Raw genomic sequence first — 17,278 nt, 5'->3', positions numbered from 1 at the left:
AATCCACGTAATCAATTTGTATGTATTCCAGGTAATCATAAGCCTGGACAGGTGAATTAATGTAAAAGAGTGATAAAGTACGTATATGGAGCAGGTTGTGATGGATGAATGGGTCTAAAAACACTGACTTTCACTCAGTAGACTGCTGTTCATGTCCTGTTTGAAACCTTAAGTTACTTTGACTTATTTGTCCACCCTATTATGTACGAAGTTGTTTTTTTTGCCTAAACTCAACCAACTATTTCAGATGTAAAGTTACTTATTTTAACCCAAACCACGAACTTTTACTGAACCTAACCAAATAGTTTTGTTGTCTAAGAAAAGCATGGACTTGCACTGGTGCACAGATCTCATGAAAAAAAAAAAAACTTTGTAGACATGCCATCGGCTCTATGAGGCTTATAGACACAAAAGTTATTACAATTCATCCTCTTGGGAACATGAAAGTTGTTGCCAAATTTCACAGTTTATCACCAAACAAACCAACACTACCATGGGGTAGATGTTTCACTGGATGGTTTCAGTTCAACATTAGTATTTAGACAATGCATCAATAAATGAAACACTGAATTATTTGCAAGTACTGAGTACTGAGCAAGTTCTTTTCATCACTTAGACAAAGCAAAGTGAGTAGAAACCTTTTTGAAATGTTGACAGTCCACCCAAACGTGGGCACAAAATCCAGAAATGAAAGACATGATTAGCATACTGTACACTCTGTGTCACTTTTTCTCTGATTTGTCTCCACTTTACAGACACACAGATGAAAAAACACACATTTCTATCTGCTTTCTAAAAGGTTTAAAACAAAAACTCGTAGGAAGCATTGGTTTCCTGCCTCATTCACATTCTGCTCCTGAACCGCCTCTCTGACATGTGAAGTCATCATGGCAGATAAAAACAACCACATGACATGATCCTGTAATAGTATTATTAACCGTGATAATACTGATAAGGAATGCAGAATAATCTCTTTCTTCACTCTGCAGAACTGAGATATTTCCACCGTATTGTACGTGAAAACCAAATTTGGACAGATGAATTACTTCTCTCACCTTCCTATTGTGTGGTGGTTTTCAAAAGATGACTGTGATGTGATTGTGCCAGACATATTGAAAATAATTCTATCCAGGAGACATAGCATCAGTCCTCTCTTCCATGTATTTTTGTTTAATCACAAAGCCTGGAATTGGTGAAAAAAAACAGAAATACATTTTTCTCATTTAATCGTCATTTTCAATTTGTATCTAGCCCTGAAATCTGTGTTTTAAATGTCTTAGCTACCACATAGGACTACACCTATAGAAATAACAAATAACTGAAAATTTGGTCTTAAACAACAATAAAACAAGTTGAATTTAATTTGGTTTCTATTTGGGATTTTACGGCAACCCTTATGTTGCATTGCTGCAAAACTGAAATGCAAATAAAACCCCAATGAAACAAAACAGAACACTAAGTCTATCGTTTGACATGTTTTAGCAATTAACCAAAACCAAAGCACAGACAGAATAATGCTTTCAAAAGAAGTAAGCGTAGATCTAAACTAGAAATCCCAGTCCCCCAAGATGACGTCACTTGGTACATTTTGATTCTGGCTGATTCCTGCATTTAAGAGCTCTGCTTTAGGGGCGCATCTTTTGATCTGGAAAGCCAAGATGTCCCTCAGCACAGATATTAAAATGACGTAAGGCAAACTCATCTGAATAATGTACTGCCAACATAACTTAACAAACCAAAGATATGTGTCTGTTTGCTGGTGTATGTGCAATGTGCACAAGGTCAAAAGGACAACAAACTATCAAGTAAACTATAGAAGTGTGTGTGTGTGTGTGTGTGTGTGTGTGTGTGTGTGTGTGTGTGTGTGTGTGTGTGTGTGTGTGTGTGTGTGTGTGTGTGTGTGTGTGTGTGTGTGTGTGTGTGTGTGTGTGTGTGTGTGCAGGAGGGTTACCGACATTTAAATCAGCTTTGTGGCAATAGATGCAGCCAGCACCTTCAAAATCTTTACTGGAACAGCAAAAGAGATGGTCCACAGTTGCGTTGTCCTTTCCAGGGATGTGGTGAACCTGAATGGCTGCAAGGCTGGTTCCACCACTGACCGGTGATCCATTGGGGTCTTTTCATCCTCTCCAGCCGCTGCAGTGTTTTCTGGTCAGTCTCACCAGGAGATCACTTGATCGCCAAGACTTCGACCAAGGTTGAATAGTGGACCTATCTGGGAAATTGCGTGCAACTCGTACCTGCAGAAGCTCTACTACCTCTCTCAGATGCATCAGTTTGAAATATGATTCTGGACTGTGGAGAATTATGTTTTTACTCTGGGATTTGCTTGATGTTCTTGAAAGCTTCCACTGCTTCTGATGTCCACTGGACCTTGTTGGGGGACTGTTAGCTGGTCGTGTCTGTTAGTTGAGCTGCCCTTTCTGGAAAGTTTGGTGTGAACCATTGATGGAAGTCTGTCACATCCCCTGGAAGGATCTGAGCAACTTCCAAGTTTGCGTGGCGACACATTTCAATGGCATGGCACTTATGGACTTTTGGTTTAATCACGCCACCTCCAAAGATGAATCACTGTGTTTCAGTGTTGGCCAGGACACATTTTGCTGGATTGATGGTTCGGCATATATTGTCAGGACAATTTTGTCTCGATAGAAGAAGCTGGCAGAGCAGCTGGTCTTAGGAACCGTGGAGCCCAAAAGGCAAGATTCTAAACTTGAAGAGTCCCTGAGGAGTCTTAAAGGCTTTCAGCTCCAAAGACCTCTGGGTAAGTAAGGGGTTATTGCCAGTAAGACGGTCAGGTATTTTTCTTTCCCCGGGCGCTCAATGAGATCAATTCGTGGAGTTGGATGTGAATCAAACACTCACTCGCCTGTGTATACTTGTTTTGAAAGCAAAGTCAGTACGGACGGCCTCTCGTGGTTCAGCTGTTGGTTCCCATGAGTACAGACAAAGTTTAAAATGAAAAGGTCTAAATTTAATTCTGATGCCTTTATATGAAAAAACATGAGTAAACAAGACCATCAGCGTCTTCTGTTTGCTTCCCTTCTGTAGTAAATGAGAGGTTTTCTAAAGGGAGTCTGGTGCTCGGGAACACTACTGCCTTTGTCCACAGGGACTGCCAAAATCAACACCAAATTAAAGTTTATTGTAGTAGCTTTAAAAGTTCACGTCTAGCTCAAATGACAAAATACGCTGTTTGTCAACGCCCTCCAGAAAAACACATAAAACAATTTTTAGATCTGAGACTCCTATCGGTAGATGACTACTTCTTTGAAGTTAGGAGGCCTTTGTCGTCATGGTTACAATAATAAAACCTTGGTTAAGGTTGTGGAACCATCGTGGTCATGCTTTAACACACCAGACAGTAACTAATAGTAATACTAGTTAAATCATTTTTTTAAACTCAAATATCTGCAAGAACATGATTTTCAGTAAAATGTTCTCTTTAAATACGCTGAACTTCCCACTTGGAACGAGGTAAAAAATAAACAATTTTCAGTGTTTATTATTCAAGTCCATTTTAAAGGACTTGGATAGATAACACTCTTGGTGAATTGTTTTGTTTTCCAATTTATTTGGATGTTTTTTTGAAACTTCAAATACTTGTTTGCTCACTTTAACTGCATATTGTTTATACGCCGTGACTGTGAAGAGCCTGTTTATGTTTTCTGTATTGAATTCATTGTCACAACAATGTTTTATTCTGCTTCTTTGGTCTAACAGATTATAATCTAGTTGTAAAAGGAAGAAAAACAGCCAGTTTCACTTGATTTCTTTCCCAAAAAAGGCTGAATTATACACTGACAAAACCTACACTTTGTTTGTGAATAGTCATTTTAATTCACAGTGGGTTACTTTCAATTGATTTGCACTGACTGAGTCGCTGTGCTGGTGCTCACTTCCGTGACCATCGGACCTGAACTGCTGCATTACATGATGACAAACAGACTGAGAGCAGCCGACCGGAGACTAACGGGACCTCAGACGACTCTTTCTCAAGCATTGTTGGAGCAGAATAGTGAAGCCCGCAGGGGGTTTTCTGCTGAAGGATTCTGGCAGAGCACAGAGTCTTCAAGTCCTCTTAAATGACTGAAGTACCTTTTCCTCTGGAGCTGTGACAGTAGAGAAAGCTCTCTCTCTCACTCTCTCTCTCCCTGTGTCTCTCTCCTCACTCTCTTCCTTCCCCTCACTCTGCAGAGTGCAGCCGAACAGAGAGTACCCTTCGCTGTCATCACTGTGGAGCCGGGCGGATGCTGGTGAGGACGCTGCAGACGCAGAAGTGAAAGAAGTGTGAGAGTGGGGATTAGAAGTGGAGCAAAGAGGAGGAGGAGAGGAGAGGTGAGGAAAGGTTGTCTCCCTCTTTCACCCGGTTGGACTTTTTCTGCAGCATCCTCCCATTTCACCATGGATCTCTGGAGTAAAAAAGTCTGGGGAATTATCACGCAGGTCACCCTGATACTTGTCAGCTCGTATGGGGCGACACATGGAGGTGAGTACAGTGAGGTTTTATTTTATTTTGGGTGACAGTAGAGGTGGAGTTGAGGATATGCTGATGATCAGTTTACGTTCAACTCAAATGTCTGAAAGTGTTTCTCCAAGTGAAGGAGTAACAGATATCATACAGATATTTTACCTCTCTCTTTGTAGAAACTTTAGTTGTGCATGTTGTAAATCAACTAATGCAAAGGAGTCTTTTTGAAAGGCATCTGAATTTAGTGATTTCTGACATCATTGATTTCTTTCCATGCACCACTCTTCAATGGGGCAGTGGGAGTCCGTGTAGGAAGCTTGTGGGTGCAGACGGTGATGAAAAACACTTTCCTCTCACCCACACATATTAAACAGTTGCCCCCGAGCAAGGCACTCGAGCTTCATCTGCTCCAGTGGAGCTGCTGAAGAAGTCGGCGGTTTGAACTTTTAAGTATGACTGCCTGAATATGAAGAGGTACATATTTCTTATTACTCCTTTTTGGAGTCATTTTCATTTGTAATTTATACATTTATGATTTTGAGGGTTTCTGTGCTGATGTTAGGGATAAAAAATTAAATGTGTTGTTCATAGAGAAGAAAATTACCAGCAAGTGGAGAAATTTAAGCTTTACTGCTAGATTATTGTTTTCTTCATCTTCTTCAGTGTCAACTTGTGATTTCTTCAAATTGTCATTATTTGGTAGAATTTTTCAAAGGCACTTGTTTGTTTTACATGTAGTTAAATTATTTATTGTATATATATATATATATATATTTATGAGCTGCATGTGTAAAATCCAAGTTATTGTTTCATTTTTAAGTTGCCATTCTGAAAAAACAATTCCAGAAAGCCTGAGTCACAAAAGCGCACAACATAATTTATGGTCCGTTGGGAATCCTGATCATACACTGTGTTGATGGAAATGTCAACATAGGGATCATTTCTCACAGGAGCTGTTTGCATGTGCCAAACACTGGCACACGAGCGGCAGTTCTGCTAACACGACCTTATCAAGCGAGTGTCAAAGGGTCGATGTTTATGTGATGCTGTATCAGAATGTATTTTGAGTCCACAAGCCTGGGCAAATATGATGTATTAAACATCTGAGGAAATAATGCCACTAAGGGATTCTGTGTGGGCGGAGTGGGGACAAACGGATAAATGTTAGATATTACCACGTCAGGTCTATATTCCCTCCGGACGGACAACAGCTGCTGGAGAGAGACACGTTGAGGTTATGGGCTTTGAAAGAGTAACATAAAGGAGATGAAGAGCTTTCTTTTCCACAAGGGAAATGGTTTGGATTCAACAGATTGCGTATCAGAAAACCAAAAGAAGAAAATGTGGCTGTCTCTCTCAAAATCAATAAAAACTGCTCGAAACCCTTTGTTGTCCTCTCAGAGAGAAAACATACAGTTCATCATCGTCCACTTTATGATCTCTGATGCCCAGACCTCTCTCCACATTTTATTTGACTTTGTGTTAGAGCTGAAGCACCGCCACAGGCAAGGTCTGACTAAAGCTATTTGTCGGAGTGAACAAAGGAGGTGAAACCGTCGTGAGAGGGCAGATCTTTCTGTTTTTTTGCAGCACGGGGCCACAGTGACGGTGACCTACGCAGCACTGGAGCAGACCTGGACTTATTTAGGGAAAGGCAGTGGGTGGAGAGACATTCTGTGTCATGATGTTTGACTGTCAGTCTGGGATGAGCAGCACCGAAAACGTCCAACAGAGAACCACAAAGCAGCAATTCTGCATAATCCTTCTAAATGTTAAAGTTTAACAAAAGAAAATGTTAAGAAATCATAACTCTGGAACCTCGATTTGTATCAAATCACACAAACAGACAAACATGCTGCAGCCATAGAGTGTATATAGGACGTGGACGTAGTCATTGTGACGTCAAACATTGTTCTTTTCAGCGATTTTGCTCTCGCCGTCTTGGATTACGGTTGTCGCCATGATGTGTTTTTTGTAGCCAATGCAAGCAAGTAGGAGGAGGAGTGATGCGTTTACTGCTCTTGTATTGGCAGCGACCTGTCAATCACAGTAACCCCGCCCTAAAGCATCCCCTGCTTTATGGTCTGTTTGACTCTAAATGGAGCATCATTTACTAAATGAACATCATGCTGTATTGAAGAAGACTTGAAACTAGAGATTGAGACCATAAACTCATGTTTACAATGTTTACTGAGGGAATAAATCAAGAGAGAAGTAGAGTCATTTTCTCATAGACTTCTATACAACCAGAGGAGTCGCCCCCTGATGGACAGCAGAGAGAATGCAGCTTTAAGACACTTCCACCTTGGCTTCTGACAGCTGACAGACATTGTAGCAGAAAGGGGTGGGGCTTAGCAAATGGTCAATTTACATATTAACATTCAGCATTCATGCAGAAAGTATTGTTCCATGTGTGTGTCTGACTTTTACAGGAGACTGGAGTTTGTGTCCCGTCACAGACACTTTGTCTTTCTATTAATCATTACCAAATTCCTTCACGGACCTTAACCATTATGTTGTTGCCATGGACACAGATTTTGGAGGATGCAATGATTTGGAAAAAAGTTGGCACTAAAGAAACATGATTCATTCTAATATGAGCTTTGTGCAATGATGTTTTGTATAAAACTAAGAGTTAATTCATCGTGATGTTTCAGAACCACCTACATGTGGAATCTAATTTTTAGGATGATGCAGAAGATGTACAGGATTTGGCAAAGCAACTATATAACACATGTTGACAACCTTTCTTTATATATTAGTGCCAAATATGGTGAAGATTAGATGGAGTTTTTAGAAAAAGGTATTTTTTTGTAAAAAAAACAATAATAAAAGAAAGATCCTTTACTGATAACTTTGTTGTGAATTAAGGATTCACATTAGAGACATCAACACCAGACAATTAGACAACAAACATTTGGCGAGGAGGCCATTTATCACAAAGCAAAGTCATGCAAGATTTATAATGCAGGTTTGGGGAGGGGATTGGATGCATCCTGAAATGTATGTTTCAAACCGGGACTTTCAGGGCTTTGCAAAAGCAATTTAGAAGAGATGAATGTTGTCCACAACACTGTTACTGTGAAACAGAAAAACCTCACATATACTCTACTTTTAGAAAATATTTCTCTACAACAGCCACAGACTTGGAGAGGTAGTGAGGGAGCTAAGAGGCTAATTGGATGTGGATGTCTGTAACCTCTCACGGCAGGTCTCTAGTAGAAACAGTTACTGCAACTCGTTTATTGAACCCTTTTCCTGCAGATATAAGTTGCCTAGCAATATCACACAGAACTGAAGGAAACAGTTTCTCAGCAACAGCCGAACTATGTTACATTTATTGTGATGTTTCACTTCTACATCATCAAATTTAAGAACAATTTCAGTCTTATAAAGATATACATTAACTACATTTGTATGTATTTGTATTGTAAGACCAAAGTTCTTTTCAAAATGGTGCAAATCTGGTAAATTCTGGCGATCTTTTTATCCCTGGCAAAGACACCAATTTATGCATGAAAAGTATGACATTTTACCTTATACTCATTTTACATAAACATATTTAAATATGTAATTATATTTTAGAGTAAAAAAAACCCAATATATGTACTTACTTTCTTATCAACCCTAAAGGCAACCAGAATCTACATCAGTCACTTTTATTAACATGTGTTTCTGCAGAATAAAAATCTTTACTAATACAAATGTCAAAGACAGAAAAATATTCTTCCTGCTGCGGACTGTGGAAGCATTTTGCCGCACTAAGCCCCGCCCTAAAGCATCCCCTGCTTTATGGTCTGTTTGACTCTAAATGGAGCATCATTTACTAAATGAACATCATGCTGTATTGAAGAAGACTTGAAACTAGAGATTGAGACCATAAACTCATGTTTACAATGTTTACTGAGGGAATAAATCAAGAGAGAAGTAGAGTCATTTTCTCATAGACTTCTATACAATCAGACTTCATTTTGAAACTGGCAGAGTCGCCCCCTGATGGTCGGTAGAGAGAATGCAAGTTTAAGGCACTTCCACATTGGCTTCACTCGATGAAAATGGCTGTTGCTGCCTGGTTCCAAGCTTACGTTTGTCATTCTCCCGCCTTCCCTGTGTGGACTACCTCGCTCTTAATACCATGCCAGTTGCTCTGTAATTAGGACTTGAATGGGTTTACGTGGGAGTTAGTTAGCGCGGTGCATTGGTGTCAGATGCCGAGGGGCTCTGACCAAGCCTTGGTATTTGATAAGTTAGGAGTAAGACCTGGTTGTGTGCGCTGTCTTGCTTCTGCTCTTCAAAGGTGTAAAATTTCCATCAAAAATTGGCCCACACACAATTTGCGTGAGCTGATTAATTCCAGGTGAATGCACAACCACTTATCTCCTCCAATTATCTGCACAATGCTCCCTCAAATGCATGCAGAGAATGCTTTCTGATGAGGGATGGCTGTTGTGTCTGATAGAGGAAACTCACCCATGACACTCAAAACAGGGAGCGAGATACTTTCCGTCTCTCCAGTGTGGCTGCACGAGTCCTCCGTGGCGTTTTTTTTTATCTCTTCTCGGCTGATTTGGAGTCAGTGGAGTGTCTGTTCTAATCGCAGCCCTAATGTCAGATAACAGTGCCGCACCCCGAAACCTGCGTGTCGGCTCACATGTATCCGTGCGCTCCAGGTTAGTGCATGTTTGTGTGTGCACCCTGAGATAAGAAGCAAACGGCCACATGTGAACGTGATGAAAGGAGTGAGAGGGAATGCTAAGCAGCGCTGCAGCTGTGTGTGTGTGTGTGTGTGTGTGTGTGTGTGTGTGTGTGTGTGTGTGTGTGTGTGTGTGTGTGTGTGTGTGTTGTGTTCAGATAAGGAATGACTTACCGCTCACCGTCACCAGTCTCCGAGGAGAGAGGTTCTCAAGTTTAAACTAATGTGTCAGTCGGTGCAGAGGAAGTGCTGTCTTCTTCTCTCATGTCAGAGACAGCTGGTTTGTCCCAAAGCTGTTGACCGATGATGATGATGATGATGATGATGATGATGATGATGCTGAGCTGTAGATTCTGCTGTATTTGCACGAGACTAAATGATAGTTAAAAGTATTATTTATTTTATTTTTGCTGCCCAAAATGCATTGAACGTTTCTAAAAACCACAGATATATTAAATGTGGATGCTTTCGACTGTTACTGAAAGTGGGTCACACTTTCACCCAGGAGGCCATTGTTTTGTGTCCCGTGTGAACTATAAAGTGAACGCTGACTTAAAGCTTGTTACGTAATGTGGTTCCCCCTGTTACGTAATATTACGTTTCCTTACGTTACGTAAGACAATCGTTATTTATTCACATTCTTAGGCCATAAGTTTTTGTATTGCATTTTTTATAAGTAATGTCTTGTATTTTGTCAGCACCCTGAGTCTGTAATAACGTTTTGATGAAGCTCGCTCCGCTTTTAGTGATGTTTTTTATTGTTTGAACGCAAACCATGATCTTTTTTCAAACGTTATCCAAGTACTTTTGTTGCCGAAACCTGACCTATCGTTTCACAACAATAACTATATGTCAAAGTGTGTTTCTGCAAGCGTGATACGAGGCTGAAATGAAAAGCATTTATGAAACAAATCTTTGGCTCAGTAGTTTGCAGAAACACTATGCTTATGTTGCATAAAACACACATTGTTGTGCAGTCAGCTGCTGAGACGCATCACAGGAACCAACGATATTTTGCATTTGTTTCTGTAAACAGGAATAATACATGATCATTGTTACTTCACCACAAACATCTTAATGACATATGTTACAAACATATGTCTTTAAAGTCAGGTTAATGGTTAGAGTCTATATATGGCAGCTAAAAGGTGCAACTCGATCCCACGAGTCTGCACACAGAACTATCAGGGCTTTTAGTTTGAATCTCTTTCAGAAGATGATATTTGCTGCTATTTTTCACCCCATTCTTCACCCCAAAAAAGGAATCCATCCCTGTCATTGTGAGATTTAATTTGTTTTGGTTTATACTGTGCTTGAGTTGAGTTGAAGGTTTTTATGTCTCTGATTCTGACAATCAGCCCACACTTGAAGAAAAATTGAGGTCTCAGCTGGAGAAATAAAAGGAAAAAAACATTCTGTCGTGTAAACTTTATTATGACATCTGTATGTTCTTCTTTAGGGCTTCAGGTTAATTTCAAAGTCAGGCTTGACATTGTTGGATTTTGTGGTCCTTGTTTTAAACATCTTTACTGCATTGTGCAATAATAAGACATAAACAAGATACAGAAAGAAGTGACCGGCGATGTGATTTCCCTTCTGGTTTGATCATCCGAGTTATAAAGAATGATGATGCCAACCCAGTCACCAGAAACGAATGTTTTCAATGTACGTTTCTGCAAACTACGGATACGTTTAATGCAGACTTTTCCTAACCAAACATGTTTCATGAATATGTATAATATCAAACTCGCCGAAACACACAATTCCACGTGGTTAATGTCGGACCAAAACTACTTGGTTAAGGTTAGAAAAAAGATCATGGTTTGTGTTAATCTAGTACGCAACGTACCATCGTAATGTAACAACGTAACGTAAGAATGTAAAGTATCAACGTAATAAACAACTTAACATTGTAACGTAACAACGCAACGTAACAGCTTAACAACTTAACATTGTAACATTGTAACAATGTAACTCAACAACGTAACAACTTAACAATGTAACAACGTAACGTAACAACTTAACAATGTAACAACGTAACATAACAACGCAACGTAACAACTTAACAATGTAACAACGTAACGTAACAACGTAACGTAACAACGTAACGTAACGTAACAACGTAACGTAACAACGCTAGGTAGCAACTTAACAATGTAACAACTTAACAATGTAACAACTTAACAATGTAACAACTTAACAACAACTTAACAATGTAACAACTTAACAATGTAACAACGTAACAACGTAACAATGTAACGTAACAATGTAACGTAACAACGTAACGTAACAACGTAACGTAACAAAGTAACGTAACAAAGTAACGTAACAAAGTAACGTAACGTAAATGGCATTCTGTATGTAACAACGTAACGTCACACGTAACCTAACACTTGCCCTTAGTGTTGCTCGATATAATCACTTTTGCTTACTGAATTCAAAAGTGGAAACATATAGAACTTGATGATTTATTGCACTCATTTAACTTTTATGAAAATAAAAGCCAGCAAATTAACACCGGTGTTGTGCGAAGTACATACAGTACTTATATACAGTTTATACATTTCAGCAGGGGAGCATTGTCTCCCAGCTCATCTCAGTCGGTGATATCGTTCTCCTTTAAAAAGCGAAGTGTAACTTGTATCGGCTGGTGAATCTAGTCTGCTGTGTTGACAAAACACTCCAAGGTTTAGCTCTGAACCTGCAGACTGTTTTGCACCAAATCATCCATTTGTACCAAACAGGAGTTATGAAGGTAGACAGTCCTTAGGAGACCTTCGACGAATATATAACATAGTTTAATCTACTCCAGGGCCTTCCTCAGTGGTCCTCATCTCTCTAGATGCCCACAAAACATTTAACTGCATTGAATTTAAATACTTATTCATGGCTCTTGGGAAATTTGGCTTCAGCCCCAGCTCAATCTTTTAGATAAAAGTCCTTTTCTCTGCTCCACAAGCAGCGGTTCGCACTAATTACATCATATCAAAATATTTATCTTTCTTTTAAGAATTGGACAAACACAGAAATGAGTTTGAGTAAAATGATCGAGCTTCGTAAGGCTTTTTAAGAAAAGTGCAAGTCAGCGGAGGGTCTTGAATTACCAAACTTCCTTCATTATCACTGTGCTGCTAATATCCATAAAATGGCATTCTGTATGTCCCCCGGCTCCCTGTTATGTGCTTCGCTGCCACTGAGTGGAAAATATCACTCAAACATTCCAGTGGTCAATAGCTCCCTTAGGATCAGGTCACAGTTTAGGATACATTTAGGGATAAACTAATCTTTTCCATCCCCATAGTCAGCAATCCTGCTTTCAAGTCCGCCCTATTAAACTCTGTATTCCACATGTGGCTTCAGAAAGTACTGAAATGCTTTGCCGATGTTTTTTAACAATGGGGTATTTTAATCCTTTGAACATTTGGCTGCAGAGTACGACATCCCAAGAAAACTTTCTCTCTGTCTCAGCTGCCCCACCTGATAGTTGGATGGATGGCTGTTTTTTTAGACTTTAACCATTATCAGGATGTCTCAAGGTTATGTAACATGATTCAAAATATCTCTAGCCCCTTCTCTTAATAATTAATTAATAATCTGATACGTGCCTAGGAAGAGGAGTCGGGGATGGAATTCATTGATGAGACATGGTGGTCTGCAACTGAGGGAGTACACAAATCCTAAATCTGTGTGAGACAAGGAGTACTTCAATTCAAAGTGGTCTCTGCAGGACCAGGCTGGCCAGGTTTTATCCGGAGGCCGATCCAATCATGGTGCACACTGCTACTGTATGTATCTTTTATTTTTTCCTGACAGTTGATTGCCATATTTTGGTCCTCTATTTTTGAAACCCCAAACATTATAATGATGGACTTTAGAGTTCACCCAGAGGGCTGGTCTCTTTTAAATAGCAAATCAGACTCTCTAGCAGGGCCGCCGTCTAAATTGTCTTCGGACAGGACTCCTCCATCACAGGTCCGTTGGGTCAAAGATGAACTTAAAACTAGAAGAACTGAGGAATCTTGGCCAAGAGTATTGAAAACTACCTCAATGCGTGGCAGCCTGTCCTCGACTATTTTAACAACCTCCCCTGTACCAGTCTGACTGAATACAACGTTGTAGTTGCAGCTATCATTATGGGTATAATTGGTTCATACTTCTTCCTTTGTAACTGTTTGTATCTCTTTGTATCTGCATATTCAAGTAGACGTCTTTCGATACCCATGTGCCATGGTCTATCTGATCACTGTCCATGCAAAAGCAAGTAAAAACTGTTGAAATAAACATTCTGTGAAAGGAGCTGCAGGGAAATGTCTCTGTGCTGCCAATGTCTCACAAAATATAGGCATTTAGTCTTTCTTAATGAGCTGGAGTTCTTGAGAGGAACATAAACCTGTGAATATAATCTGATTAGTGTGAATATTCTGTGAATTCCCCTGCAAAAATAAGCTCCACTGTTCTATTTGATTCATGAGTTCATGGAGTTTCTGATGGCGAGAGGAGGAAGCCCCGTCTCATATTTCCTCTTTAGTGTCATTTATGAAAATGTGTGTTCAGAGAAGGAGAGCCATGAAGGCGATCTGATGAAGTCAAGGCTGCGTTATGGCAGCAGCGACCGTCAGTCAGCAATCTAGATTTATTAACCCAGGGACGAGAAGTTGAGTGATAAAGCCGAGGCCTGCAGTCCATCCATCTGAGTTTGTGACCCATTGATATTTGCTGAAGGCCATTCCCACTGGAGCCCTGGCACACCTAAACACACTCTCATTCATCACACGGCCCTGCCATCACCTCAGATGACTTGTAGTTGGTCCTAGAGGCTGTCAAACTCTGCTACGGTGCTCCGTCACTCGGCACTCTGCACTCTGTCCTGGTTTGGTCTGAATAACAGCAACACTGGCTGTAGGAGAGTAAAGTTTTGTGAAGGAACTGCACTGCAGCTTTGAGGATTCAAACCCTTGTGGTGAAAAGCATCTTCTCATTGAAGCGTATGGAGCAAGGCATTAGAATCTCTACAAGCTGCAGGAAGTCTGATATAAGATCTGACCTCTGACCTCCAAATGAAGGATGCTAGTGAAATGATTATTACCATGAGATACTTAGTTAAAGATCAATCATTTATAATGTAAATTCATCTCTACTGGAAGAAGATGATGATGATGGTGATAATGAAGATGATAACGATGATGGAAAGTTAGAAGAGAGGGTCGACACAGATAAAGTATATGACAATGATGATGATGATGATCATGATGACAATGAAGAAGTAGATGGGGTAAATAATATCATGATGGTGATGATGATAAAGAAGATAAAGCTGAGGAAGAGAAAGAATAATAATAAGATGATGAAGATGTTGACAACAAAGAAGAAGTAGAAGGGTTAGAAAATGAAGACGAATACGACCATGTTAGGACGACTGTGGCTCAGTGGTCAGAGCAGGGTCATCCTTCAATCAGAGGAATAGGGTTCGATCCCCGGCTCCGCTAGTCCATGCCGATGTGTCCTTGGGTAAGACACTTTACCACAAATCCCCCCTGCAGGCTGTTCCATCATTGTATGAATATCGGTTTGAACGGTTAGTTAGAGTCCTGATGGGCTGGTGGCACCTTGCATGGAAGCCCCTTCCATCAGTGTGTGAATGTTTGAGAATGGCAGCAAGTAAAGTATGTTGATGTTGGTTTCATGTGAAACGTAAATGAGCTGATAATTGATATAATAATATATTGGATCATTGCATAGACTCGCAAACCCGCAGATATCCAGCATTGTAGGCTGCATTGGGGGGCATTTATAATACTGGTATCGGTACAACTCTAGTTGTGAAGGGAAAGAAGAAGATTGTCAGTTTGCAAACATATAGTGTTTTAGGTTTCATCAGTTTGCTTGAAAACATATTCAAGATGTTCGGCAGCTGCGTTGCTTGAAATGCTGTCAGGAATCGAACCAGGAACCAGGTAGAAATGTCAATTAATCACTGACGTTTATACTTTTGTTGTAGAAGTGAACCACTGTTTTGATTTATGAACGTGGTCGCCTCGTGTTCAGCGTTGCTCAGACAATACTATTGTTTATCAGGTTGACTTGTCACAAACTGCCACTCAGAGCCAATGTGTTGCTTACAGAATTCAGTAAACAAGTCTATTATTCGATGGAATCTATCTCTGAGGCGCATCTGAAGGAGTCTTGGCCGCGATTTAACAAAACATGTAGACACTGGAGCTGCCTCCACATTCCTTTAGACTGTAAATCGCCATCTGTTCCCTCTTACACTGCAGGCTGCCACCATAGATAATTAGATCAGCTGCAGTGCATTGGTAAATGTGAGTGCAGGCGAAATGTTATTGGTATTAGAGGCTGCGGCTGACATTGAACGCAGCACGACAAAGCTGAGAGGAAGCCGCGGCTTTAAGATGCAGCAGAGATGAGGTATCTGGCGAGCAGCTTAATGACTCAGTTAATGAGATGGAAGAGATAGCAGAGAACGAGGAGAGCACACCTGCAGTTCCTCCAGCAATTCTGAAACTTTCTCTCTCATCTTTTTATGGCGTTTCAGGTCAGCTGTCTAAGATTCAATGATAAAATCTACAGGTTACTGAAAACTCTGGTGTATTTTGTGACATGTATCATGACTCTTATAAGATAAGATAAGATAAGATAATCCTTTATTAGTCCCGCAGCGGGGAAATTTGCAGGCTTACAGCAGCATAGGGTAAAGTGTTGTTTCTTTGTTGTGATTCTCATTTGTCAATTTTGTGCAGAAACGTGCAAGATTGATGGCATGTGCAAAGGTTCACAGTACAAACTATAAAAACAACATGCAATGCACAGAGGTATAGTCCCAAAGATGTTAGCCAGTGTAATGCATATAGACAGTGTGAAAACATTACCTCTTGACAGAGCAATATGTGTTGATGGAACGTGATGTGTTAAAATTAGGTACAGCCACCAGGGAAACAATTTAACATTTAGGTTAGGTTTAGGCAACGAAACCACTGAAGTTAGGAAAAAAAAACATGGTTGGTCTCAAAATGACTCGGTAAACAAAGTAAAATGTCCTGGACCTTTTGGTCCTGATGGAACGCATGCTCCTGCCAAAGGAGAGTGGTTCAAAAATGGTCGTGGAGGTCCTTGAGGGACGGCAGATTACAGCCAGTCAACTTCTCCACAGAGCAGATTATATGCTGAGATCTGCCCTTGTCTTTGGCAGTGGCAGCAGCGTACCGGGTGCTGATAGAGGTGAGGATGGACTCAATTATGGCGATGAAGTAGTGCACCATCATTGAACTTCTTCAACTGCTGCAGGAAATACATCCTCTGTAGTGTTTTTTTGATGAGAGAGCTGATGTTCCCTTGGGGTGTGAAGTTCTCAAAGGTGTCGACTGGGCAGCCATCTCCATAATATTAATAATGTTAATGAATTAATTATAAAATATATCCAACTATAAATCTAAGTCTGATATTCTGGACTGAGTGTTACAGGGAACCTCATTTTGTTGAATATGAAATAATTTTACATAAACTTCATATAATAATACTGCTTCAACAATTGAACTGCACTTAACTATTTCAATAAAAGTGTCCGTGTCACCATAAATTTCTCACTGCTTCACAGGTGATTTTTGTGAAATATGCATAAAGCAGAACTTTGAATATTTATGAAATTGTATGCTGAGCTCAAACTACAGCATACATACTGCATGCCTTACACAGTAATTTGGTTATCGGGCTGTTTCTTGGGGTCATCATTTCTACTCAATATTTAACATAAACCATGTGGTCATTGTTTTTATTTCCATGCTGATAATTTACATTACATTTACATTACAGTCATTTAGCAGACGCTTTTATCCAAAGCGACTTACAGGAAGTGTATTCAACATAGGTATTCAAGAGAACTACTAGTCACCAGAAGTCATAAGTGCATCTCCTTTCTTAAACAAGCATCTTAAAGCATAAACCAGAGCAAAAGTATAGTGCAGAGGCAAATTACTACGAAAACAATAATTGCAACAGACTAATCCGAATATAGTAAGTGCTACAAACTACTACGAATAGGATAAGTGCAGTAAACAAATACAAATTCAATAAGTGCAGCGAACTGATACGAATACAGT

The 17,278-nt window shown here is 40.0% G+C and overlaps 1 protein-coding gene across 1 annotated transcript in view; it reads left to right on the top strand.

Moving 5' to 3' along the window:
• The first annotated feature begins 4,404 nt into the window (after window positions 1–4,404).
• Window positions 4,405–17,278, top strand: part of LOC129092700 (contactin-associated protein-like 4) — a 74,682-nt gene continuing 61,808 nt past the window's right edge. The window contains exon 1 of the mRNA XM_054600718.1: window positions 4,405–4,489. Within this exon, the coding sequence (XP_054456693.1) occupies window positions 4,405–4,489 (85 nt within the window). The remainder of the gene's footprint in view (window positions 4,490–17,278) is intronic.

The sequence above is a fragment of the Anoplopoma fimbria genome, chromosome 6 (genome assembly GCF_027596085.1).
Source record: "Anoplopoma fimbria isolate UVic2021 breed Golden Eagle Sablefish chromosome 6, Afim_UVic_2022, whole genome shotgun sequence".
Taxonomy (NCBI): Eukaryota; Metazoa; Chordata; class Actinopteri; order Perciformes; family Anoplopomatidae; genus Anoplopoma; species Anoplopoma fimbria.
This window is presented reverse-complemented; position numbering and strand designations above follow the sequence as displayed.